Raw genomic sequence first — 27900 nt, forward strand, 5'->3', positions numbered from 1 at the left:
TTTTCCTCACTACTGGACTGGACGTTTTACTCCTGACGGAGACCTGGATTCGCCCCGGTGAGTCCATCCCCTTCTCCGAGCTTCTCCCCCCAGACTGTGCCTTTTTTAGACTTACTGGCCGAGGTGGTGGCTTAGCTTCGGTTTTTAAAAATAACCTCCAGCAGCTCCCCTCCCCTACCTACCCCAGCTTTGAGGCTCAGCTGCTGGAGATGACTGACTGTTAGGCTACTCTGTGTGTCGCGGTCTATCGCCCGCCTAAATACAATAAGACTTTTATCTCTGAATTTGCCGACCTTGTAGGATCTGTTCTTTTTAAACATGGCTGTGTTCTTATTACTGGATTTTAATATACACGTCTGCTGTAAGGACGACCCGTCAGCTGAAGACTTTCTTGCATTAACTGACTCTTTTAACCTCGTTCAGTGGGTAAATGAACCTACCCACGCTAAGGCTTGGACATTTGCATCAAGGATATAAACAATGTGGGGATCTCTGACCACTCCACAGTCATGTTGACTTAGATAATACTGCACCCTGAGTTCCTGCTTTACGTGTAGTTGATGCTGAAACTGTGGCAAATTTCTCTCTGTCTTTCCTGAATTCTGCGTCCACTTCTTTTGATTGTTCTGCCTCTCATATGGTTGAAGACTTTGCAAACACCTTGTTATCCATATGCTCCTCTATCCTTGACACTGTTGCACCCATTAAAATGAAGCGCCCTACAGCCTTTTCCCAACGCTGGTTAAACGACTCCACACGCGCCTTACGACGTGTTTGCCGCCATGATGAGAGGAGGTGGAGAAAAGATAAACTCCAGGTATCCTGTGAAATCCTATGTGTCAGCCGCTCGAAATTTCAAACTGCTGCTAAAATGGCGAAAGCGGCTTTCTTATCAAAAATGATCCTGGCTCATGGTCACAACCCCTGAACGCTATTTAAAATTTTAATTCGGTGGTCAATCCCCGTCCTGATATGCCGCTGCCGTGCTCGCCGGATCTTTGTGAACAACTTTTAAATCACTTCTTAGATAAAGTTTCTTCTCTTCCTCGCTTCCTGTTTCTGCTCCTGGTTGTTCATCAACCTTCCATCAGTTTGAGCCCGTGTCACTCCTTACTCTGAAGCGATTAGCTGAACAACTGAATAACACTACTCCTATATATGATATCCTCCCGTCTCGCATAGTCAAGGACTGCTTCGACGTAATTGGACCCAGTATTTTATGTTTAATGAATCCTTCTTCAGTCTCTGGCTGCCTCCCGTCAGCTTTGAAACATGCCGTAGTCCAGCAACAGAAACCTTGATAGTAATAATTATGTGAATCACAGGCCGATCTCTAAAGTTGTCGAGAGGATAGTTCTTTCACAAGTCCAGGCGTATTTGGATGTGAACGACATTATTGATAAATTCCAGTCTGCCTTTAAACCACGTCACAGCACTGACACAGCTTAGAGTCCTTAATGTTCTTCTTCTAATTGCTGATACTGGACGTGCTGCGGTCCGAGCTCTATTGCATTTATCCTCGGCTTTTGACATGGTGGATCACAGCATCTTGTTAGAGAGGCTTGAGCATACTGTAGGCATTAGAGGTGTCGCCCGTGGTTGGTTTAAATCATACCTCTCCAACAGGTCCTTCTCGGTCGACCTGGGCACCTGCTCTTCCTCCGCTGCACCCGTCTGCTGTGGCGTGCCTCAAGGATCTGTGCTGGGCCCTATTCTACTCTCTAATCTTTGAGAAATACAATATCGCTTATCACTGTTACGCTGACGATATACAGATCTACTGATCCTGCCTGGTCTCTGCACTGCTTTCAAAGAGTGGCTCTTAGGAAACTAAAATCATTGTGTTTGATAGTAATATTCCTCGTGGACAGTTTTGTGATGCCTTTGGTTCCCTTGCCAGCTCCCTCTCTGACACTGTTAGCAGTTTGGGTGTGTTGCTGCAAAGTGTCCGCTGTAGTTAGATCTAGTTTCTACCAACTGCGTCTCATTTCTAAGACTAAGCATTATGTTCCGCATAAGGACCTGGAAAAGCTTGTTCACGCCTTTGTGACCTGTAGGCTGGATTACTGCAACTCCCTTTATTTCAGTCTTCACTCGGCCCTTCTTCATAGACTGCAAACTGTTCAAAATGACGGGAACTGGGAGGTTTGCCTCTATTACCCCTGTTCTAGCTGACCTGCACTGGCTACCCATTAAATTCCACATCCAATTTAAAATACTGCTGCTTACTTTTAAAATGATCAACAACACAGCCCTGAGCTACCTGATCGAGCTCCTTAGTTCGTACATTCCTGCTCGAGCACTAAGATCGTCTACTCAGTTGCTCCTGGTGCAGCTCGTCTAAGAAACTGGCTCGTCTCTTCCTGAGTCCCTTTGGGAGAATCACCAGTTCTGCTGCTGTGTGATTACAGCCACCTGCTTCTATGGAAATCCCACTTTCCACGTTTCCCAGTTAAAGCCGTTTCCTTCTAGTTCTCGATCTTAAGTATCTGACATCCTTCCTATCACCACTAAACAAGTTTGGTCATACTAATAAACAGTATTGACTATCTTTACACTGCTATCTGCTACACACAACTGTCCGGAGAAATAAAACAGTACCTCATGATCTAATCTGCCCATCGTAACCTGTGGCTCTTCCACACTCTTCAGGCCCGTGTTCCCGTCTTGCTTTACTTCCTCACATTTGCCATTTTTCACCTCCTCTGCTGTGGGCATCTCCTGCAGATAGAAATAAAAATGATTCTGGTGCTGTGTGTACAGAGTGCAGCAAGTGTTGTGTATAAAAACACTCAGTCTCTTTCACAATGGAAACAAGACCACAAAAAACAAGACTTAGAAAGACGTAGAAAACTGAATATGCAGTCTACATTTGCATCTCATGAAGGTCATATGTCGCTGTTTTTGCGTGAAGCTTCTAAGTCTTGGATGAAAATGTTATCAATAGTAGTCTCACTCCAGCCCAGTAGTGGTGCAGAGTTACTGACTTTGGCTGTGACTTCTCCGTGTGGTCACATCTGCCTCCCTCACTCTAATCCTTGCATCCTCTTCTGTTTATATCAGCCCTCTGCATTCCCTTGTTTACTACATCCATGAATTTTCTCTGTGGTCCTCCTCTTTTCATTCTGCCTGGCAGCTCCACCTTAAATATCTTTGCCTCTCCAACCTCGTCTCCAAACTGCACAGCCTGAGTCGACGTATTCGTTTCCTAACACTCCGACCTCTTGCTCCACCTTCGCTCGTCTTGTCATCTTCCCTTTCACTGTTTTCCTTCTGGCACAAATCCCCCCTAATACACTGGTCTACTTACTCCACCGTCCCAGCCTTTATATTGTGCATTGCTTTGGTTGGTTGTCCACAGGTATCTGAACTCATCTATTGTCATTCCCTCGATCCTTTGCACCTGTAATTGTGAGTACATTGCAAAAATAATGTGAATAAATTCAAACCTTTGCAACAGTCAGCGTTCTTTCTGTGCAGTTTCCTGCAGCGTCAACAGAAGCTCTGCTCTGCTCCTTGTGCTCCACCTTCAGCTGCTGCAGTGCAGCCTCCAGCTCCAAAGGGTCTGCACCGGCTCCTGCTGGGATACGACTCTGCACAAGGGGGAACATAAACCCCTGAGTTAAGTGACAGATTTCAAACCGCAGAGGTCACATCTGAACTGAAGCGTGTGTGTGAGAGACACACCTGCAGAATAAGAAATGGATTGTCTTTGCTGAAGGACGGTGAGCGGGTTGGGGTTTCTTTCTTTTTCTCACGGAGCAACAAGGCCTCCTGATTTCTTCTTAGTCGATCCAGTTGCTCCTCTACACTCATCCTTGTTCTGCCCACCTCTCTCTCCCCAAATCCTATTTGATCCACTGCACTTTTGGGACGATCCTGCACGGGAAAAGACTTTTCACCTCAAACTGTGACTGTGGCTTTCAGAGAGGGTATGCAACATTTTAACAAAAGATTAAAAATTCACTTGCAAGCACAGTCTGAAATTTAAATATTGCCACAAAGAAGTTCACATTTCCCCAGAAGACTTCAGCTCCAGTTACTTTGTTTTGTTGGCCTTTAACGACCCGAGCTCTGGAGTAAGTGCAGGGTCATCATGTTGTTCATGTAGATATTAATCATGTGTGAATACAAAGTGACTACGCTGCCTTTTACTGTAACTAGCTCACAAAAATACACTACAGTTATACTAGTTTGACACCACACTGTGTGTCTCAGCACCACATGGAAGCTCCTGTCAGGCATCATAGCGGCTAAGATGAACAGGCATGTGGCTCAATGCACACTCCTCATGACAAAGGAATTACCAGAGGAGCGAAACACCAGCTGCTGGTAGACCGAGCAGTCAGCCAAGTCTGCAAGACCAGGCTGACCAACCTGTGCACTGCCTGGACTGATTAGAGGAAGGCCTATGACTCAATGCCCCACAGCTGGATACTGGAATGCCTAGACCTGTACAAGATCAATGGGACCCTAAGAGCCTTCATCAGGAACTCAATGGGGATGTGGCGTACAACACTAGAGGCCAACTCCAAGCCCATAGCACAAGTCACTATCAAGTGCGGGATCTACCAAGGAGATGCTCTGTCCCCACTGCTGTTCTGCATAGGCCTGAACCCCCTCAGTGAGATCATTAACAAGACTGGCTACGGATACCGACTACGGAACGGAGCAGTTGTCAGCCACCTCCTGTACATGGATGACATCAAGCTGTATGCCAAGAGTGAACGAGACATCGATTCACTGATCCATACTACCAGGCTATACAGCAATGACATTGGAATGTCGTTCGGACTGGAGAAGTGTAGTCGGATGGTAACAAAGAGAGGGAAGGTAGTCAGAACTGAGGGGATTGAACTACCAGAAGGCAACATTGCAGACATAGAGGACAGCTACAAGTACCTGGGGATCCAGCAGGCGAATGGGAACCATGAAGAGGCCGCTAGAAAAGCTGCAACCACCAAGTACCTGCAGAGGGTCAGGCAAGTCCTGAGGAGTCAGCTGAATGGTAAGAACAAGATCCGGGCCATCAACACGTACGCCCTGCCCGTGATCAGGTACCCTGCTGGGGTAATAGGCTGGCCAAAGGAGGAGATAGAAGCCACTGACATAAAGACAAGAAAGCTCCTTACCATGCATGGAGGGTTTCACCCCAAGTCCAGCACCCTGAGGCTGTACGCTAAGCGGAAGGAAGGGGGCCGGGGACTGGTGAGTGTCAGCACCACAGTCCAGGATGAGACAACGAACATCCAAGAATACATTGGGAAGATGGCCCCAACTGACCGAGTGCTCAGTGAATACCTCAGGCAGCAGAAACCCAAGAAAGAGGAGGGAGACGAGGAACCATCATGGAAGGACAGGCCCCTGCACGGTATGTACCACCGGCAGATAGAGGAGGTGGCTGATATCCAGAAATCTTACCAGTGGCTGGACAAAGCTGGACTGAAAGACAGCACAGAGGCACTAATCATGGCAGCACAAGAACAAGCTCTGAGCACAAGATCCATAGAGGCTGGGGTCTATCACACCAGGCAAGACCCCAGGTGCAGGCTGTGTAAAGATGCCCCAGAGACAATCCAGCACATAACAGCAGGGTGCAAGATGCTAGCAGGCAAGGCATACATGGAACGCCATAACCAAGTGGCCGGCATAGTGTACAGGAACATCTGTGCCGAGTATAACCTGGAAGTCCCGAGGTCAAAATGGGAGATGCCCCCAAAGGTGGTGGAGAATGACCGAGCTAAGATCCTGTGGGACTTCCAGATACAGACGGACAAAATGGTGGTGGCTAACCAACCGGACATAGTGGTGGTAGACAAACAGAAGAAGACGGCCGTAGTGATCGATGTAGCGGTTCCCAATGACAGCAATATCAGGAAGAAGGAACACGAGAAGCTGGAGCAGATCCCGGGAACAACATCGGAGATCTCTGTCCAGAAGAGCGCAGTCCTGGGAACAGCTAAGATACTGCAGGACCCTCAAGCTCCCAGGCCTCTGGTAGAGGACCCGAGCCTGAAGGATAAACCGCCCGCAGGGGCGTGCTGGGTGTTATATATATATATATATATATAGAGAGAGAGAACAGAGTCACCAAATGAAGATGATTCTGCTTCTGATCTATATTTACGAGCGGTCAGTGAGAGAGTGCTTCATTTCCTTTTATGTACTCCGAATAAATGCGTCAGACATGACTTGCCCTCGTAGTGCAACAGATTTACCACACTATAAAGGTGAAACTTACAGATCTGGATTCAGGTTTCTTGGTCTTCCTCAGGGTAACGTAGGAAGCAATAGTGGAGGACTCGGCAGGGCTCATTGGGGATTTGGTCCTGGGGGGGATGACACCCACTCGGTACGGGGACACTGTTGGAGAAACAGCCGGAAAATGCTCTCACTCACACATTAATGAAAAACAACTAAAAGGACTAAAAACAATATATAGGCTATGTGTTTTAACTGAACCAAGTTAGTATGAGGTCCCAACGTTACCAACACAGATGTGAGAGAAATATTCTTTCCAGTAGGGCTGATGAAGGCCTGAAAAGGTCAAAGGACAAAGCCTCACCTGTGGCCAGTAAACACTTTCTACATTCAGTGACCATGAATGACATCTTCTAAAACTTGACGAATTGATTGAATAATATAAGATAGCCCAGATCTGTCTTTACTATTAATACCCTTTAACAGATACATTCCCCGACCAAAAAACCATCGCCACCAAAAAAACTCTAGTACGTAGTTGGACTGCCTTTAGCTTTGATTACGGCATGCATCTGCTGTGGCATTGTCTCCACAAGCTTCTGCAATGTCACAACATTTATTTCCATCCAGTGTTGCATTAATTTGTCACCAAGAACTTGCACTGATGATGGTGGAGTCTGACCGCTGTGCAAAGCCTTCTCCAGCATCCCAAAGAGTCTTAATGGGGTTAAGGTCTGGACTCTGGTGGCCAGTCAATGTGTGTGAAAAGGATGTCTCATGCTCCCAGAGCCACGCTTTCACAGTTTGAGCCAGATGAATCCTGGCATTGTCACCTTGGAAATATGCCCGTGCCATCAGAGAAGAAGAAACCCATTGATGGGATAACCTGGTCATTCAGGGAGTCAGCGGACCTCCTTCTTGGAGCACATGCTGTTGCTGAACCTAGACCTGACCAACTGCAGCAACCCCAGACCACAGGCTTGTAGGCACCAGGCATGACGGGGGCATCACTCCATCTGCCTCTCCTCTTACCCCGATGCGCCCATCCCTCTAGAACAGGGTAAGTCTGGACTCATCAGACCACATGACCTTCTTCCATTGCTCCAGAGTCCAGTCTTTATGCTTGCTAGCAAACTGAAGCCTTTTTCCCGGTTTGCCTCTCTGATTACTGGTTTTATTATGGCTACACAGCTGTTCAATCCCAATTCCTTGAGCTTCCCATTGTGCTGGTGGAAATGCTCTTACATTCACTATTAAACATAGCCCTGAGTTCTACTGTTGTTTTTCTTCGATTTGATTTCACCAAACGTTTAATTGATTGCCGATCACAATCACCACACTTCTTCCTCGAAGACCATGGATCCCCACTATCCTTCCACTTTTTAATAATGTGTCGGACAGTTCTTAACCCAATTTGCGTAGTTTCTGCAGTCTCCTTGGATGTTTTCTCTGCTTGATGCATACCAATGATTTGACCCTTCTCAAACACACTAACATCTTTTCCACAACCACGATATGCATCTTTCGACATGGTTGTTTATGAAATGTGAAGCAACTCATTGCACCAGTTGGGGTTGAATAACTTGTTGCCAGCTGATAATCGCCCATGCAGTAACTGTCCAACAGGAGGCTCGAACCTATTTGCTTAGTTAAATCCAGCGGGCAACTTTTATAATAAGTGTGGCTTGTGGCTCGGCTGCAGGGGTCAGCCCGCCAGAGGGACCCGCTCAGCCCAATCCAGACATCAGTGCCCCGAACCCACTGCTCCACCCCCTCTGCAGCCAAGCCACACCCCGTCACGAAACGCCAGCTTCTTTAAAGCACAGTAAAAACAGTGCAGCGAGAATGAGGCTACCACTGAGAGTCACACACTGATTAATAAATGTACCTTTGGATGATGCGCCGTCTTTACTTTCAGTCTCAGCCTTGTCCTTCTCTTCACCGTTGGCCTCGTCCACTTCCTCGTTCACCGTGGTCAGCTCTGGCTCGCTCTTATATAGCCGGTAATCTGGAGCTTGCTTTGAGTGCAATAGGAAGGAAATCTCAGGATAAGAATACATTCATACACAAGTTCAGTCAGGCACACATAACACTGATATGAATTAGATGTATTTGAACTTGTTGAGGAACAGATGCACATGAATTTATTCTTTAGGATGGGGTCTGGAAATAAAAGGCGAGAGATGGCTGAGAACACTGAATCCTGTGAAATGAGGAGCTCGGGTGCATTGGCTCGGTGTACTGAAGTGTGCCAGTCACAGCAAACTGAGGATGTTGGGGGCTGATGTGGTCGGGAGAGGGTGGGGCATGAACGCGTTCAGCGATTCTTACACTGTGTGCTCCATTCCTGGTGCCGGTTTTGCGGTCTTCAGGACGATAATTGTGGGAGGGCATGGGGCCACCACGGTGCGAGTGGTGGGGGGGCACTTGAGGGGGGCGGTCTGATGAGTCGTAGTACTGGGGGAGAGGCGGGCGGGGGGGTACGCTGTTGCCCTCCTTGGGAGGACTGAGTGGCTGAGTGACTGCCTGTAGACAGTTAACACAACGGGGCTCAAAGAAAGGACAGCGCTCCTGTCATGCTGTACAAATGCTGCTCGTCACCAAGAACACTCAGCCTGACTGGACCAGTTTCTGCAAACTGGGATGGAGACACCTCGGCTTGTGCTGGAAATACTCAAACATCACTCTGACTCCAAATGTGTTCTTCTGAGACTTGCTGTTATGGGTGCATTCACAACGACAACAACACAAACTACACTATAAGTATGTTATTAATGGAACATATCAGTGTTAGCGGTAAACACGCATCCTAACGACATGTAAAGAGCTACGGTAAGAGTGAAATATCTGGTTCCGTGAGACGGGACAGGACTTTATTTTTAGTTTTACACCTGTTCACTCTGTCTGCTACTCGCCATCGAGCGCATACTCTACAGGACCGCGGTCCCTCGTTCATCGTGGGAGTTGCGTTCTAAAAATAACCCGCGATAAGTGAAATCCGTGAAGTAGCCAACTTTGTTTTTACAATTATTATAGATGTGTTAAGGCTGTAAAACCCGTCCCTACACAGTTTATAAACTTTTCTCGCACAGGCAGGAACATTTTCACACTTTTCTCTGTTGTTTAAACTCTCAAAGTTCAAACCTTCGTAGAAAGTCCAGTATTACAGAATGAAACCAAACACACCTGCAGGTGACGACGTTTCGTCGACATTGTCGTGTTCGTCAGAGAAAACTTACAAACATACAGTGCAGCACTTCGGAGTCACGCTGCTACTGATCGAAGATTTATGTAAATTGGACAAGCTGAACACATTCTGTACTGTACAGGGGACACGGCACAAGATTGCTTGACACTTGTCTACAGCCAATCAGGACACAGAACACAATGTGCTGTAAAAAAAAAAAAAGCATGCAAAATTGTGCACAAAAAAATCCACGAAACAGCAATGCTGCAAAAGGTGCACCGTGTTATAGCGAGGCACCGCTGTAACTGAAGAAGCTAATCTCACCAGCATCATGGAAAGTATCTGTGGAAACGGACAAACCTGAAACGCCACAAAAACAGCTGAGCGAGCGGATTTCTACACTGAACTCAAACATCGACCTGTCCAGTACGAAACCTTTGAGCTACACAATCTCTATTCAGCTGTGAAACAACAGACAGCAAAGCCATCACACACACTCCTGCTGAACAATTTGACCACGTGCTTCATGCTAACCCTTCAGCTGGAGCTCAAACAAAGCCATCTTGGTTGGGCTAGAAAGACGCCAGAAATCTCTGAAGTCAAAACAAACGTAACTAAAACAGAATCATGTGACAGGGGTGTAATGTGCACACTGCCGTACCTCATTCTTCTGCTGGATGCTGAGTGGCTTTGAACCAAGAAAACCTATTAAACAGACAGAAATTGGAGAAAAGAGACAGAAGTGAAGAAGTTTGCGATCACTGAAGATACATGAATGCATCAGGTGCCGCTGCAAAATGGAGTTCTACATCTTCCTCACAAGATGATTCATCTTTCAGGTATCCAACACTTTGTAACGCACAGAAAACACAACATAGATTTACTGACAAGCCAAAGCAGAATATTAACAGGGTAGATTTAACCAGAAGGCTAAAGACGCGATATCACAGAATCACAAAAAATAGTCTATAACAAGGACCCTATGCAGAAAACGCACACACAGGGCCACCGTGTCCATTTCACGCTTTGTGTGTGTGAAATGGACACGGATGCACGGAGATATTTCACTTCATGCCAACACGAGAACAATGACGGCAAAGACAATATTAACATGTTTACGTGTATATTAAAAACAGCAGCTAGGCTGTCAGCATCACCGGGTCTCACAGTGTGTCAGTGTATTGTTGGCAGAGCCGTGTAATGACACGTTGTCATGGAAACATAAAACTAGAAACTACAACAGGGCACCAAACGTAACCGACGGTGACTATAACGGCTCTTTCTAAAAGATAAGAGTGACAACCAAGCGAAGGCCGTGACCTGACGACTGAAACGCTGCAACGAGCAAAGCTGCAAAAACAAATCAAATGTACATTTTGACACACAGAAGCAAAAAGTGGTGAAGCAGCTGCTTTTTCTTTAAACCTCCGGCAGGATCAAGATTTGGTTTTGTTCAAAGAGACTGACCGTGGCGTGTTTACAAGAACTGTTTAGAACCTTGAAATTGTATCCAAGACATCAGACACACGCATGCAAGCAAGAACGTAAGAATGTGATGGTGGAGGTGCTGAGGGAGGGCCTCACTGCTATTTGTGCTCCGCTGGGGTTTGCTCTTGGACAGCGCCTCCATCACATCCTGGATCCTCCACAGCTCTTTCTGGATCTGAATGTGCCGCTGACTTGGAGGCTCTGTCTGAAGACACACAGAGACACACATCCAAATATTCTGTTCAAAGTTAACCACCGTGTAAAGTAAGAGAGTGTGTGTGTGTGTGCGTGCTACCTGTGGGCTGCCAAGGGCCTCCAGCTGTTCCAGTAGGTTGGATTTGGCCAGAGTAACATCTGCTTCCAGTAGGTCGTACTCCCTCCAGGAGCACTCTAGCTCCTGAAACAGGACACCAACAGCAGTCGGTTTGTGTTTATCTGTGCGGGTTTTCTTTCCCGTGTCTCCTCTTTTAGGTTCGGGAACCTTTGCCCTCTTTCTCGTCTGTCAGGTTTGCGTGGCATTTCTGTGAGTTCCCCCGGTACATCAGTCCTAAACCAACAGACACAAGGACCAGAGACCCCGAAATCTGCAGCCGAGCAAAGACTGAACTTGTGCTTGTTCCTGAAAAGACTTCCTGCACAATCATGTGGATTCCCATCTACTATCATTAGACTGGCTGCATAGGATATGCAGGGTATGGTTTAGAGGATGGATCTCTTAGAGCCCCGATCCAGTGTGTGACCACTCACAGTGTAGCTAGAGTAGATCCAGCCTTTAGGTATGGGCTCAAAATGTGGTCATAAATATTTTGTACTTGTAAAAAAGATTTGCATGTGTAAAAAGAATTTGTGTGTGGACTTAGCCAAAAAAACCCTGCAAGTTACAAGTACGAATTTTGACCCTATTTTTCTTCCTTTCATCTGATTGGTCAATGTCATGTCAATCACAAATGTAACAATCCAATCAGAGAACAGATGGGTTTGGCTGTCGGAGGGGCGCTTTTTTGAACTGCAGGTCCTTGAAGGGTGATACAGTTTGAAGCTGGAGGATCTCTATATAAATATCCGATAGCAGCTAGGTCCCTTAACTTTCAGTAGCTGTTGAAAGGAAAAAGTTGTGGTATATCAGTGGTTAGAAATCTTTTTTACACATACAAATCTTTTTTACAAGTACAAAATATTTATGACCACATTTTGAGCCCATATTTAGGAGCTTATTTGTTATATTTAGAACATGCACCATTAAAAAAAACACAAAATAAAAGATTTAAAATGCAGATATATAACTGTCACCTGATTCTGTTTCCTTCACTGTTGTTCACATCAAAGCTGTCACAAACATAAACACAGTGGAAGCCACACCGCTATGGAAACAAAGGCTTCGGCTGCGCTACATGCTGGTGTTCTTGGAGTTGAAAGGAGGCTTTCCCAGTACTGTGACTGGTCAAAGAACAAAACATTTTCTTACTCTGTAATCATCAGGAAACGCGTCTGTAACAGCAGTGCAGAAGTATTATTGTTGTAAAGAAATGTATATTTGGGTTTGTATATTCTGGTGTTTATCAAGGAAATTAAATGAAGAGTAAAAGCTAATCAATAACCTTACCAGCATGTATCACAGTAACGCCAGTAAAAGCTGATTTTTACTCTCCATAAGGAGTCTAGGTGATGTTCCACTGTGAGACACGCAATAAATATTCGGTAGCAAGTCCTATTCCATAAAACTGTGGCTGCTTTTCCAAGCATAAATGTCCCTACGTGTCGGGTGGTGATGTGTGAGAGCATGCATGCTCACAGTGCTGACTCGGGACAGCTCCCTGCAGGTGCTGAGCAGCCCATTTTGCAGCACATCTCTCTGTTGGACCAGGCTCTGTGTGGCTGCTGCATTGGAGTCACTCTGTTCACTCAGCTCCTGACTGGCAGACAGCAGCGCTGTCTCCAGAGTGTGCTGCCACACAACACACAAAAATTATTACTGCATATCCGCAAAGAGAGCAACACACATGCACAGAGTGCACAGCTGTACCTTCTCTCTGTGTAGCTGCTGCAGTTTCTCCTCCTGCATCCTCACTGCTTTGTCCTGCTCACACAGTCTGCTCAGCTTGGTCTAACACAGCCACACAAACATGCCCATCAGTAAACGTGTCTTTGAAACGTGTCAATCATTTCACTGAGAGCTGCGGCCGTCTTACATCTATGTCAGCCTCCTCTGGGCGCTGGACGAAGGCGCCGTCTTTGTAGTCATCTGAACTCGTCTGAAGAAGAGAAACAGTCAGAGATGGACACTAAGGGGCAACACATCTGGTACAACGGAGAGCTCCAGGTCAGTTTTTCAAAAAATATTAAGAAATGTCACAGAATGCATTCAGGGATTACTTCTCGACTTGTTATACACTAACAGTCAAAAGTTTGGACTCGCCTTCTCATTTGTTGTCGTTATTTTTGCTACTTTCTACATTATAGATACAAACTGACATCAGATATATGAAGTAAGATATATGGACTCATGTAGCAAAGGAAAAACTATGTTTTATATTTTTGATTTCTGTAAGTAGCTGCTCTTTGCTTTGTTGACAGCGCGGCAAACCCTCGGCCTTCTCTCAGCGAGCTTCATGATGTTGTCACCGGAAACGGCTTCACCCGGCAGGTGAGCCTGTCAGGGTTCGTTTGTGGAATTTGTTGCCTTCTTAATGGGGTTGGGACCATCAGGTGTGTTGTGCAGAAGTCAGGTTGCTACACAGACTGTTAGAATTCATATTATGGCAAGAACCAGTCAGCTAAGAAAAGAGAAACAACAGGCCATCATTACTTTAAGAACTGAAGATCAGTCAGTTGGAAAATTGCTAAAACTTTGAATGTGTCCCCAAGTGCAGTCGCAAAAACATCAAGACTACGATGAAACCGTCTCACATGAGGACGCCCCAGGAAAGGAAGACCAAGAGTCCCTCATTCATCCGAGTCACCAGCCTCAGAAATCACAAGTTAACAGCAGCTCAGATTAGAGATAAGTCTAAATCTGAGATCTTTGGTTCCAACTGCAGAAAAGGTGAATGGATGGCGTACACAGTCACCTGACCTAAACCCAGTGGAGATGGTTTGGGATGGAGCGCAGAGTGAAGGCAACGGACCAACAAGTGCTCAGCATCTCTGGGAACTCCTTCAACACTGTTGGAAACCATTTCAGGAGACGACCTCATGAAGCTCACGGAGACGCCAAGAGTGAGCGAAGCAGGAATCAAAGGGTGGATATCAGGAAGAATCTAAGATATACAACATGTTATTTCACACATCTTTGTTTCCTACATAATTCCACATGCGTTCATCCGTAGTTTGATGCCTTCAGTGAGAATCTGCAATATAAATATTCATGAAAATAAAATAAAAAAACATGAAATGAGAAAGCATGTCCAAACTTTTGACTGTGTGTTTAATTTAATCCCACATGATATAAATTATTGTGTCAGGATTTGTCTTTCCTGAATACAGTGGGCAAAAATTGTTCATATTACACTTGTTGTTTATTACAAGAGCATGAAATGATGCAGTGATGATGGGATATTGTTGATATTTACTAATCCTGCTTGAAGCTGCTTACCCAGATGTTACCACGGCTGCTGTGGATCACATTAGAAAGTACAAACACGCATCGCCAGCGTAGCTTCAGCAAACTATAATATGCTGATAAACAAACTCTTACATATTGCCTCCTACACTTTAGTCTGATTTGCAGCAATGAGGTTGTGCTCTACCAAGAAACAAGTCAACCTTTTTTTAAGGCAACTTTTTGTTGGAATCAGTCCCAAACAACTGTCCCAGAAAATGACCGGTGTTCACTATACAAAGTAGGGCTGCCACAAACGATTACTTTGATAGTCGACTAGTCACACATTATTTTTGCGATTAGTCACTAATCAGATCATCATCCATTGGACGTAAAACTACAGCTTATTGCACCAGCAGCATCTGCTCTTATATAACTATCATTAGCTTACAGCTTTAAGTGTTTAAGGTCTGTGCTAACTAAAAATAAAGACAAGATGATAGTTTATTAAATTTTAATGAAATTTGCAGATTGTTTCGGTGAAGTTTAATAAACTCCTTGCTATCTAAAATATAACAGCATCTCACACTTCTGATAATCAGCTGTCTGCTTGATGTTTATTCAGCTGTGTAAAAACTGTAACTTTAATCTCAGCCAAACCGATTTACTCAGGAACAAATAAAATACTGAAAAAAGCCAAACAATAACATTTTTAAGTTATCTAAGTGACTCATATATCATGTTTAACCTGAGTAGTGAAAGACGGCGGTGGGTTTGAAAACGATTTGCCGGGAGTCCGGTGTTCTCACGGCTCTAGTTAGCCTTGCCCCCGCCTAGCTAACGAGCTAGTGGGTAACAGACGTCTCCGAAAACGTCGGAGCGCTTTTGAAAATATGCGGTGTCCTGATAAACTGAGCCGATATTTGAGGTTTACACAGCTACATTCTCGCCTGAAAATATGTTAAACGTTTATTTTGTGACCCAGAAAGAATAATAAGAGTAATATTAAAACTAACTAGCTGCCGCCATTGTTGGAAACTAAGCAGGGCCGCGCTATGAATTCTGGGACACAGGCTGTATCCCAATTCAGGGTCTGCAGCTTTAAAGGCCGCATTTTAAGGCCGATTACGTCACCGCGACGTGACGAAGACTGTCCCAATTCGAAGGCTGCTCGAAATGCGGCCCTCAAATGCGTCCTTCATTTCCCTGAACTTTAAGGACATGGGGGTGTAGACTTCGTGGCCCAACATATCCCAGAATGCATAGCGCGGCGGTGGGTGTGGATAATTTTGCCGGAAAAAAACGGCGGATGAGGGGCGCCCGAAGAGTAAACTTTAAGTACTGAATATGATGTCACTTATTTATGTGCAAATGTTTAATAACGAAGAACATTAAACATTCCTGTTGGCCACATGTCGGCAAAGTCATGTGACATTAGTGACGTTTGTGCTAACTTGGTTTTAAAGCCTTTACTTTAAAATATACTTCGGTCAATAGCTGAGCTTAATCTCACAGAGAATGATCAAAGCTCATGTAGAAACAAACAAATGAACAAAAGATTTTCTCCTTCATCTCTGTCAAACAAAGCTGTATGACACGTTTCCAGCTGTTAGTATCATGGTTGCTAGGCAACCTGGGCAGCGCAACGGAGGCTAGATCGCCCATTTCACAAGCCTCGCACTTCCGGCCTTAGCGGTCTTTGAGTACGCGGCCCTCGAGGATCGTTGAGGCTGCGTACTTTAAGGCTGCTGACCCTGAATTGGGATACAGACACAGCTTCTTCTTCTTCGGGGTTTAACGGCAGCTGGCATCCTTGTACATGCAGTGCTGCCATCTTCTGTTTCAGTCCGTTATTACACTCTTAAATCCTACTACTTATTCCTGCGTCTTTTGGGATCTTACAAAGCTTCAAACGACGCGTCGACTATTAAATCAGTCGTCGACGATTTTGATAGTCGACTAATCGTGACCGTGGCTCAGGGGGTTGGGAATCGCATCTGTAACCGGAAGGTCGCCGGTTCGATCCCTGGGCTCTCTGTCCTGGTCGTTGTGTCCCTGGGCAAGACACTTTACCCTACTTGCCTACTGGTGTTGGCCAGAGGGGCCGATGGCGCGATATGGCAGCCTCGCCTCTGTCAGTCTGCCACAGTCAGCTGTGGCTACAACCGTAGCTGCCTCCACCAGTGTGTGAATGTGAGAGTGAATGAATAGTGGTATTGTAAAGCGCTTTGGGTGCCTTGAAAAGCGCTATATAAATCCAATCCATTATTATTATTACTAGTCGACTAATCGTGGCAGCCCTACTACAAAGCATACAAAAGATGAATGTACCCTCTGGGCGTTAAAGCACACGCACCAGAGCCACAGACTTGTTTTCTGTCCTTCAGAGAAAGACTCCTGTGGCAGACGTCTATGGACTGCTTGTAACATGTCCTCACTAAACACATCCCCATGAGATTTACTATCAAATCTTATTCAACACAACACAGCGTTCATTCACTAACTTACTGTGTGATTTAAGATTCACCATAATCACCATGTAGTGTAGATTTTAGTGCTCCAGTAGAACCAGTCCATGTACCATTTACCTAAATGTGTCCTCCACTGCTGCGGACTTCAAGGAAGGAGTGTGAGCCACACTGCGACAGTAACTGAAAGGCTGATGATCATTTGATCCAGCTTCACATTTTAACTGGATACTTTATGTAATGGATCAGAAAAAAATGCCTAACAAATAAATGTCTTAGACGTGTGTTAGGTAACAACAGGAAACAGCCCACGAGTCTGTCTCCTGCTTCACACTGAAAATCAAAAATTCTCTTAAAGTTAAGAAGTCTCTTAGAAGTTTAAAAAACAACAAAAACCTAACATCACCTGTAAAGCTCACTGACTAACATTTTCTACCTGTTTGTTTAGTTTGTGCATAAACAGAAATGTAAAATTACCAATCTGTGGTCTCAGGGAAAGCTCAAGTGTGTTGAAAACATCCCTGCTCTAATGATCTCTGCTGCTGTCACTGCAGATCCACAGTGCAGTGGTTTATAAATTCACGTAGCAAGCAAATGGCTACTAGTTCCTTTGGGGGTGCATCAAAAAGGGCATGTGCCAAATCAAGCATGTTGTGGTCTCGTGACAAGGAAAATTTGAAGGTACCATTAACTGTGTGCAGAGTAAAAGCGTGATTCCCAGATCACGAGAGATTCTACTTTTACTAATGAGTGACTAAAGAGTGGAACCAAGTCCACAGAGATAACCCCACGCCATAATCCCCCCTCCACCAAACTTGGCACAATGCAGTCAGACAAGTACAGTTCTTCTGACAACAACCAAACCCAGACTCGTTCATTGGCTTGCCAAATGGAGAAGCATGATTCATCACTCCAGAGAGCACATCTCCACTGCTCTAGAGTACAGCGGCAGTGTGCTTGAATGCAGCTGCTTGGTCACAGGAACCCACAGGAAGTTCTCTGCGCTCTGCTCTCTAGCTAAGCTGAAGTTTGGAGGTCTGTGGAGGTTGACTTAGCAGAAAGCTGGCAGCCTCTGTGCACTATGTCTCGATGCACACTCAATCATCCAGGCCCCATCCTATCACAGTACTAAAGTGGACTTCACTGAGCTCCTGAAAGCAACCACTCTGCATGCCTTGGTGGTTGACCTTATGAGCCTGTGTAAAACGATTATACATGAATTCAGCGGTTTGGATGGGTTAGTGAAGACTTTTGGCAATATAGAGCAGTTCCAGCTTATAACTCAACCTAAAACATCGACTGTCCTGAGATTGACCAACTGTGTCCTTCTGCTTCTACCCATGTACAGATTCTTTGGTATTCTTGTAAAGAAATCTGACACGGTTTCCTGAAATGTCATGTCAGTTTTTAGTTTTCAAAAAAACAAACCTGTAATACAAACACATTAAACCAGTCAAGCATTCCCCAAGTAAACCTCAACAATAAACACTGCTGTGTGACGGGAGACGCCATCGCTCTGACACTCATTGCAGCCACAAATCATGCTCAGTTCCAGGTGCATAAAGAAAGGAAAGCAGTGAAATGAGATGTGCAGGAAACAAAAAGAACGTCACATACACTTCAAACATTGCAATAGGTGAAACATAGGAAGGATCACTGTGGAACAACTGACAGATGAACTGACTGCATCCAAAACATGATAACTAGGTTAACAGTGGAGGGGATGATGTGGATAGACAACTACTGGAAACATCTGGCTTGAGTCTGCTCCCCCTCATTCAAAAATATAGAGTTCTGCAAGAAATAACTTGGACGTAAACTTTGGATAAGAAAACCAAACGACCAAGATTTATCAGCAGCAATAGTTTCATAAATGCATATTCCTCTAAATGTTTGATATTTCATGTTGAGAGGGGATTTTTCACTTTAAAAATGAATAAATAAATGACTTGCTGAACGAAATCGTGCAACTTTGGTGCTCCAGCATGTAAAGATAAACTGAAGGTTGACTGTGTGACACGTCCCTAACAGAGATGCCTGCACAGTGACTCAAGCCAGAACCTGCCTAAGACCTTACTTGCTGGTAGAGTTGTGGCCTTGGTGCAGAGTTCTCAATCATAGTGTGAATCATGAAGATTAGAGGCTCATTCTCCTTCGTCTAGCGGAGCGCCGTGGAGAAAGAAGATACAGTGATGTAATAACACAGCTATAACTGTTGCTGGAGGATGAAATACTGTTTAATAACTGCTTTGTAAACAAAACTGGAAGACAAAAAGTAGGATAAACACACCTGTCACAGTTTAGTGTTCTGTCACTCCACCTCTGACCAATCTTATTCTAAAGCCTTTCTGATCAATCCTAACTCTCACCTCAAATCTATAATAACCTGCAAAGAAATGTCAGGTCATGTATACAACCAAAGAGCAATATTTATGATATTTCTCCAAGGAGGTGCTTTTGGATTTTTGGATGTAATTAAAAAACAACAAGTCTTCATTGAGTCAGTGGTTTCTAGGTATGACCAAGGACCAAATGATATTTGTCCCAGGTGAGGTACTGCAGTTCTCCCATAGGATTGACCTAATCACAGATTTAATGCACATACACTATGTTGCCAAAAGTATCTGCTTGCTTGCACTCACAGGCATATAAACTTGAGTGACTTCCTATTCTGAATCCATAGGGTTAAATATGATGCCAGCCCTCCCTTTGCAGCTATACCAGCTTCTGTTCTCCTGGGAAGGTTTTCCACGAGGTTTAGGAACGTGTTTATGGGAATTTTTTGGCCATTCTTTGAGATGTGCATTTGTGAGGACAGACACTGATGTTGGACTTGGCCCGGCTCGCAGTCTCTGCTCTTTTTCATCTCAATAGAGTTCTATCAGGTTGAGATCAGGACTCTTCAGTTAATCTCTTCCATAACAAGCTCGCTCACTAATGTCTCTATGGACCATACTTTGTGCACTGCTGTGCAGTTATAGTGGAACTGGAATTCTCAAACTGATCCCACAAAGCTGGGAGCATGAAACTGTCCAAAATGTTTTGGTGTGGTGAAGCATTAAGAGTTGCTTTCAATGGAAAAAGGAGCTGAACTCCTCAAAAAAAAAAAGAAAAAGAAAAAAATCCCAACTTATATACTTATATACCCCATCTTACAAACTTTACGACTGGTAAATGCAGTCAGGCAAATATCGCTCTCCTCCATCGGACTGCCAGGAAAAGTGTGATTCAGCACTCAACTGATGCTTTACATTGCACTCGGTGATATAAGGCTTGGATGCAGATACTCGGCTATGGAAACCAATTCCATGAAGGTTTTAGACACTGTTCCTCAGCTAATCTGAAGGTCGGAGGTCTGTAGTGACTGATTCTGCAGAACACTGGTCATTTCTGCACCCGCTGACCCTACTCTTTGATTTTATGTAGCCTCTACTTTGTGACTGAGTTTCTGCGATTTCTAATCCTTTTCACTTTGTTCCAATAGCCCTAACAGTTGACTGAGAACTATTTAGCAGCAAGGAAATTTCACAACTGTACTGGGTGCACTGGTGGCACGATATGGTACCATGATGGAATTCACTGAGCTCCTTAGACCAACCCATTCTCAAATAGTCTGCATGCCTGTGAGCTTAATCTTCACACCTTTGACCACGAAAGTCACTTTGATGATTTGGAGGGGTAAATGGTAAATAGCGCTTTACTAGTCCCTAAGGACTAAAAGCGCTTTACACTACAGTCATCCACCCATTCACACACTGGTGATGGCAGCTACATTGTAGCACAGCCACCCTGGGGCGCACTGACAGAGGCGAGGCTGCCGGACACTGGCGCCACCGGGCCCTCTGACCACCACCAGTAGGCAACGGGTGAAGTGTCTCGCCCAAGGGCACAACGACTGAGACTGTTGGAGCCGAGACTCGAACCGGCAGCCTTCCAATTAAAAGACAAACTGCCAACTCTTGAGCCACGATTGGTGTGTCAATACTTTTGGCAATATCGTGTAGGGTTTTAAAATTTCCGTACAATGAATATCAACTTGCAAAGACAATGAACATCAGTTTGCTTCGAATTTCAGCAGCATGAAAGTAAAGACATGTTATACACCAGCAGTCCCCAACATTTTTTTTGCACCACGGACTGGTTTATGTTCGACAATCCAGTCTGTAAGTCTGACGTCATCAGCTGTGCCTGGGCCCAGACTACGATGCAGCTCCCAAAGTCAAACAAACACTGCGGCATCACTGAGAGTTAAAAACTGTAAATTCTTTCATCTTTAATGAAATGATCAGTGGCAATAAAAACAGAGAGGCCGACAGTGAACACTGACTGATTTTAGGGGCTTGTTCAAATTAAATGGAACAAGATACAAAGTATTAAAACATGTTAAAAACACAGCAACCTTAATAAACACAGAGGGCCGGGAGGCAGGATTCATCAGGTCATCACTTAATGACCAGATATTTTCACGGACCGGCCTTTAAGGTGTTGCGTATAAATACAGCAAAATAAAACTAGTACCGGTACCAAAAAAAGAAGATTTATTCATAACACACGTGAAAAGACCCAGGGAAACAGAGTTAACGATAAAAACCGCTAGAAACCCTGAAAACCATAAGTTTCACACCAAGCCTCAACTCTCGCGGCCTGGCACCAAACGACTCACGGACCGGTACCGGTCCATGGCCCGGGGGTTGGGGACCGCTGTTATACACAGTGTATCAGAGTTTTTAGAGGCCACGATGCAAAGCACCTGCCCATAAAGCTTTCTAGGGTCCATTCACTTCTGTATTAGATGTTATACCCTTTACATTTCTATCTAAAGGTAGAATTTCATGTAGTTTCATGTTAAATAGTCATGTAGACAATTCAGACTCTGATGTGGTTTCCTTCTCTTTCTTTTCTTTTTTCTTTATGCTTGTATAAAATGTGGTGTGAGGCAAAGATAAAGGCAGAGAATAACTAAGAAAACTGAAAATAACTCCCTTCCACAAAGACTATGTTTTCACAGAAGGACGACCTTTTCAGTACTGAGCAGTCCTGTTCAATAATAGAGGGAAGGCTAGTCCTACCTAACAGGCTGAAAATAAACAGCACATTTCGATGCCTGATCCTGGTATGACATGTGCAAACTGCCAACAGATTATGTTTTCCCAGAAGGATGAGCATGCTGAAGAAGAAGAATGTGCTCAGAGATGTCAACGTCCTGGCAATCTTAAATAGCCCAGTGTGTGCAGGTCATGAAAACAACCTGGTGATAAATATCACTACAGGTTCAGACTTTTTTTTAAAGATCCAACTGAAATCTGGAATCAAAGTAATTAAAGAGAATCCAACATAACTGCATCACAGTAACAACGTGCTTCTTACAAGGAATACGTTAACAGTAGTGTAGTGTTTATAGTGTAGTGTTTATAGTGTAGTAGGGCCAGTGTTGGGGAGTAACGGAATACATGTACCGCCGTTACGTATTTAGAATACAAAATATGAGTAACTGTATTCCGTTACAGTTACCGTTTAAACAGGTGGTATTCAGAATACAGTTACTTTGTTGAAATAAATGGATTACACTGCGGTACTTGTTTCATTTTGTCGCGGGTCAGGACTGTTTGGGTTTTGTTTGACAGCTACGCTCTTTGTTCCAGGCGGCAGCGTTACGGTTGCCATGGTTACAGGGCGACGCTCTCTCTCTCTGCGACTGTGTGTTTCCTGGGTGAGAGAGCGCCTTTTTGTTGTTGTTGTTGTTGTGCTAAGCTAACAGGCAGAATGCTACAAGCATAGCTCTAAAGAATGTAGCATCATGGGCAGTGTAGTCCGTGCTGCAGGGAGAATGGACTGCCATACACGTTATGGGTCTGTGAGCGCGAGGAGGGAGAAAAAGGAGAGTGGAAAGGTAGGAGTTGTCATCGAGGAAAAACGGGAGCTGGAAGCATGTAAATATAATAATAACCACTGCAGCCAAGAAGAGAGCCTGACGAGCCCAGTTGTAAGTAAGCTATTAAGACTCGACTGTACACCGTGTTCGTGTTTTCCTCCGAAACAATAAGTTCCGTTGGAGCAGCCTTTCAACGCCTCTCTCCGTCTCTCGCAAGAAAAGTTGACCCAGACAACAAAGTAAAGCTATTTTTCGGCTACGAGCCGACAGGGACCCCGCCGTATTAGTCAGAGGTCCCTTTACTACAGTTCGGAGTCGCGGACCTTCAGTAATAGTAATAAATCACACAGCAATAGTACATTCACGTTGTTGTAAAAAACATGATAATATATTAAGTAATCCAAAGTATTCAGAATACGTTACTGTCATTGAGTAACGTAACGGAATACGTTACAGAATACATTTTGGGGCATGTATTCTGTATTCTGTAATGGAATACATTTTAAAAGTAACCTTCCCAACACTGAGTAGGGCTGCCACAAACGATTATTTTGATAGTCGACTAGTCACCGATTATTTTTGCGATTAGTCACTAATCAGATCATCATCCATTGGACGTAAAACGTACAGCTTATTGCACCAGCAGCATCTGCTCTTATATAACTATCATTAGCTTACAGCTTTAAGTGTTTAAGGTCTGTGCTAACTAAAAATAAAGACAAGATGATAGTTTATTAAATTTTAATGACATTTGCAGATTGTTTCGGTGAAGTTTAATAAACTCCTTGCTATCTAAACTATAACAGGACACCGGAGTAAATTCTTGAGCATCTCACACTTCTGATAATCAGCTGTCTGCTTGATGTTTATTCAGCTGTGTAAAAACTATAACTTTAATCTCAGCCAAACCGATTTACTCAGGAACAAATACTAAAAAAGCCAAACAATAACATTTTTAAGTTATCTAAGTGACTCATATATCATGTTTAACCTGAGCAGTGAAAGACGGCGGTGGGTTTGAAAACGATGTGCCGGGAGTCCGGTGTTCTCACGGCTCTAGTTAGCCTAGCCCCCGGTTCGCTATCGAGCTAGTGGGTAACAGACGTCTCCGAAAACGTCGGAGCGCTTTTGAAAATATGTGGTGTCTTGATAAACTGAGCAGATATTTGAGGTTTACACAGCTACATTCTCGCCTGAAAATATGTTAAACGTTTATTTTGTGACCCAAAAAGATTAATAAGAGCAATATTAAAACTAACTAGCTGCCGCCATTGTTGACAACTGAGCAGAACTGTCACTACCTGATCCGTACCCCGCATGCGCGAAAGGTGTCTACTTCCGGTCGAACCGTTTTACGATAGTTACGGGTCAGAGTATCTGTCAAGATGTTAAGAATAACAAGTATCTCTTAAAATGTTTCCGATAATGAAACATTTAATATAATGTAGACAAAAACAAAAAAGTAAAAAGATAGTGACAGATCAGGGCTCCCGATCCTCACTGCGCATGTGCAAAGTCGGACCGTACAAATCGGGTCTACCCGATCCGTACCGCGCATGTGCAGGGGTTTTCTTCTTCTTCTGTTCGTTTAATGGCAGTTTACTCCCCAGTGTACGAGGATACCGCCACCTGCTGACCGAGCGAATAAACCCTATTATAAACTGAATTAGCGTCATTACAAACGTGTGTTAAATTTGATTTAGTGATAGTCGAGTGTGTTTATGCTCGTCTGTGTGGAGAGGATTGTTGGAAAAGTGATGATGATGTCCGCTATCACTGTCAATTGCCAGTAAACACTTCATCTGGCTGATGAATCTTCGCGTGACATATTACAAATTCAGTATTATTAACTCTGTCATTAGGCACCATTCTTCTTATTTGACGGTGCTGTTGTTTAATCGGGGAACGCTCTCTGTTGAGGAGAAAAGCAAAAATTTGTTGCGGATACGGATTATCCATTATCCAGTCAAAAAGGAGGCAGAGCTGTTGAGAAATGCTAGGAGCTAACTGGGCGCTAACCGTGTCATTCAAATATATTGAATGTCGCAATGTTGGCAAAGAGAGGAAGTGACGTAAGATTTGCGCATGCGGGGTACCAATCGGGTTTCCGGTACGGATCGGGTAGTGGCAAGGGCTGCGCTATGAATTCTGGGACACAGCTTCTTCTTCTTCTGGGTTTAACGGCAGCTGGCATCCTTGTACATGCAGTGCTGCCATCTTCTGTTTCAGTCCGTTATTACACTCTTAAATCCTGCTACTTATTCCTGCGTCTTTTGGGATCTTACAAAGCTTCAAACGACGCGTCGACTATTAAATCAGTCGTCGACGATTTTGATAGTCGACTAATCGTGGCAGCCCTATAGTGTAGTGTTTATAGTGTTTATAGCTTCACAAACTGCGGATTCAAACAAGTAGCTGCATTATAATATAGACTTCATACTCATATATGATTCGCAACCAGTTTCAAGTCTTTGCAAGTTGAGCTTCAAACTTCATACATACTTAACGTCACTGAACCCAACAGCTATCTACAAATTAGCCCACTGAACAAAGCATTGGGCAAAAGTGCTACAAATGCTGCAGGAAGTTTGTAATGCAATTTCAGCTTCAGAATGAAAGATTCTGAATAAACACGCAAAGAAATAAAGGATAAAATAGATCATTGTAAATGTGTGTACATTTACAGAAGATTTTCTGGAAACAAGCAAATGTTCTCTTCCAGTAAGTGAAAACTGGATCTTCCCATGACTCACAAAATGTTTTATTTGATTTAAGACAAGAGGAGCAGAGTGCTCACCTGACTTTCCAGGTATATAAGGTTCCTCTGGAGATGATGGAAGAGAACATCAGTCTTCAGTAGCCAAGAAGGAAGGAGAGAAGAAATAGGAAAAGTTTGGTAGACACATTAGTACAGAGGCAAAAGCAGGAAAGGAAAAGACAAAGTTACAGAGGAAGAGTTCACAAAAACAGAAGAGAGAGAGAATGACAGCAAAGAATTTGAATCTTAACCTCAGTTTATGTACAATCGTCCCTAAATATCATTATGGCTTCCTATGTGTCTGGGGCGGCAGCAGCAAAAGTAAACACAGGAAGAAGGTGCTGCGTTCTGGACTGTTGGAGAACACAAAGCATTTACGTTCATTTGCCGTGATCTATAGTTCTTTCCTGCACTGAGAATACGAAGCATATTTGGCTACGGACGTTTTTCGCTCAAACGTGTAATTTGGATCACTTGGTGTTTCGTTCACATTCGCACCATAAATGCACCAGTCTGGAGTTCATCTGGGACCGTACGGAGAGCGTCTTCCAAAGCATCTTGGTATGGTTGTTCTGATCCACAGCCCAGCGCCATTTCTGTGTTCACACTTGCACAAACCAACTGCAGCAGGGAAAACGAAGCAGAGCTCGATTTAAACCGAACAAACACAAACTCGCTCAGCAAACTGTCCACATAAGTCATTAAATTAATATTATAATCTGATATCTATTTTTGTCACGTTCCTGGGTCCGCTCTCCAAATGTTTGTGGCTTTCTCGTGTTTGTTTCGCTCATTCCTGATGTGTTTAATGTTTCATGTGTTCTTCCTTAAACCTCTGTTATCGCTCTCGTAGACTGAGTTTAGCATTTTCATTGTTTTCTGGTTTAGTTTCTTAGTCAGATCCTGCTTGTGTTGTGTTCACGTCTGTGTCAGTTCTAGCTTCCCTTTCTGTCCGTGTTCTTCACTTCCCATCTTATTTTGCTTGTCCTTCGGCTTGCGTTAAGTTCTGTCCTGCTGTCACTTCAGCACTCCAGTGTCCCACAGCCCTAGTGTGTGTTTTAGCTTCTGTGGATACCCACACTTGATGAATTAATGACTCTTCTTTAGTTTATCACAGTCTGCATTCTGGGGCCTCACTCGCCTCCCTCACAGTTTTATAGTTTGAAACACTTGAGCTCACGCACCGCAGTAGGTTCAGGCCTACAAACTAAATTCACGACATGACGGTGGAATATCTGTCACGCCATCTCCACACGCAGCGTGGAATAACTTCTTGATCTTCAATACATAAAAGAAGACAGATACAACATACATACTGATGGGCTCAAAGCAGCACGTCATGCACGTGTCGTGTGACCATCACAGCTAAATACTAAATACTTTGTTTTAAAAAGTAAAACAAAGTATTCCTCTGTATTTGAATTATGAAGGGATTATGTTCCTGAATGTTTAAACGTGAATTCTTTATGTTCAGAATAACAAAGAAAATGAAATGATTTTACTGATTTTAAAGTTTAGACTTTGTGTTAAACCATGTAAGTCAGATATACGAGTTGTGGGTGGACATCGGATGATTACATGTCAACAACTTTATTAGACGACCAAAATGTGAAGATGTGACGTCCGGTGAAGGAAGGTGGAGGACGGGTGAGCAGGTATAAATGTGGGGTGTAAAAGAGATTCTTCCTTTAGTCTTCTGTGCAATGAGCAGTTCAGAACATTGGATCTAAACAGGTCACCGTTTAAACTCCCCGCAGAGACGCAAGAGGGGGAACCGAAGTCCAACCTGTGAACTCATTAATCGACTTTGGGATTTTGTCTTTTCATCAGCTCATTTTTGCCGTGTTAGATGGTTGAATTGACCACATCACACTTCGACTGAATGCTGCTTTCCTATTGGGTGATTATCATGGGGATAAGTGCATCTTTGGGCCTAGTTGAGATTCAAGATTCTTTATTTGTCCCGTGCATAGTTATACAGGTGTAACACGCAGTGAAAGGTGACCTGATACGCTCCTCTGTGCAGAGAAAAAAAGAGCCTATATACAGTGAATGAGTATATACAAGTGGGTGAGTTATGTACATTATATAAATAGAAATAAAATAAAACAATCTGGATGTGCTCATCGATCTCCAAGCTCTCCTCACCAAAGACAAGAACAAACTCAGCTCAGAGTTAGTCAGATAAGTATTCAGGTGATTTGATGATTGTTTTGTGATTTTGTTTGTTTGCTTCGTCTCCTGCGAAACTTCTTTGATAACATTTCCTGCAATTAAAGTCTAAATTGTGGAAATGGACCTTTTAAGCTTTTGTGAAATAGTAAAGGTAACAGTCTGAGCATTATTCTTTATTCCTGTAAATAGCTCACACAGGCTGGCCTGGCAGTC

The 27900-nt window shown here is 44.0% G+C and overlaps 1 protein-coding gene across 11 annotated transcripts in view; it reads right to left on the reverse strand.

The window, feature by feature from the left end:
• LOC308399211 (pleckstrin homology domain-containing family A member 5-like) overlaps nucleotides 1–27900 on the reverse strand; it is a 190036-nt gene that overhangs the window by 15177 nt on the left and 146959 nt on the right. For 5 of the 11 annotated variants that reach the window (XM_080886305.1, XM_080886310.1, XM_080886307.1 and 2 more), the window contains 13 exons: nucleotides 25552–25605; nucleotides 18960–19040; nucleotides 13066–13128; nucleotides 12900–12980; nucleotides 12669–12821; nucleotides 11172–11273; nucleotides 10973–11081; nucleotides 10050–10093; nucleotides 8090–8219; nucleotides 6242–6363; nucleotides 3688–3879; nucleotides 3450–3593; nucleotides 2602–2721 (listed from right to left, as the gene is read on the reverse strand). In XM_080886305.1, coding sequence (XP_080742431.1) covers nucleotides 2602–2721; nucleotides 3450–3593; nucleotides 3688–3879; nucleotides 6242–6363; nucleotides 8090–8219; nucleotides 10050–10093; nucleotides 10973–11081; nucleotides 11172–11273; nucleotides 12669–12821; nucleotides 12900–12980; nucleotides 13066–13128; nucleotides 18960–19040; nucleotides 25552–25605 — 1395 coding nt within the window. Of the gene's footprint in view, nucleotides 1–2601; nucleotides 2722–3449; nucleotides 3594–3687; nucleotides 3880–5902; nucleotides 6042–6241; nucleotides 6364–8089; nucleotides 8220–10049; nucleotides 10094–10972; nucleotides 11082–11171; nucleotides 11274–12668; nucleotides 12822–12899; nucleotides 12981–13065; nucleotides 13129–18959; nucleotides 19041–25551; nucleotides 25606–27900 lie in introns of those variants that run through there. The other 6 variants (XM_080886313.1, XM_080886309.1, XM_080886314.1 and 3 more) reach the window with 4 other exon arrangements.

The sequence above is a fragment of the Rhamphochromis sp. 'chilingali' genome, assembly GCF_963969265.1.
Source record: "Rhamphochromis sp. 'chilingali' genome assembly, chromosome: 7".
Classification (NCBI taxonomy): Eukaryota; Metazoa; Chordata; class Actinopteri; order Cichliformes; family Cichlidae; genus Rhamphochromis; species Rhamphochromis sp. 'chilingali'.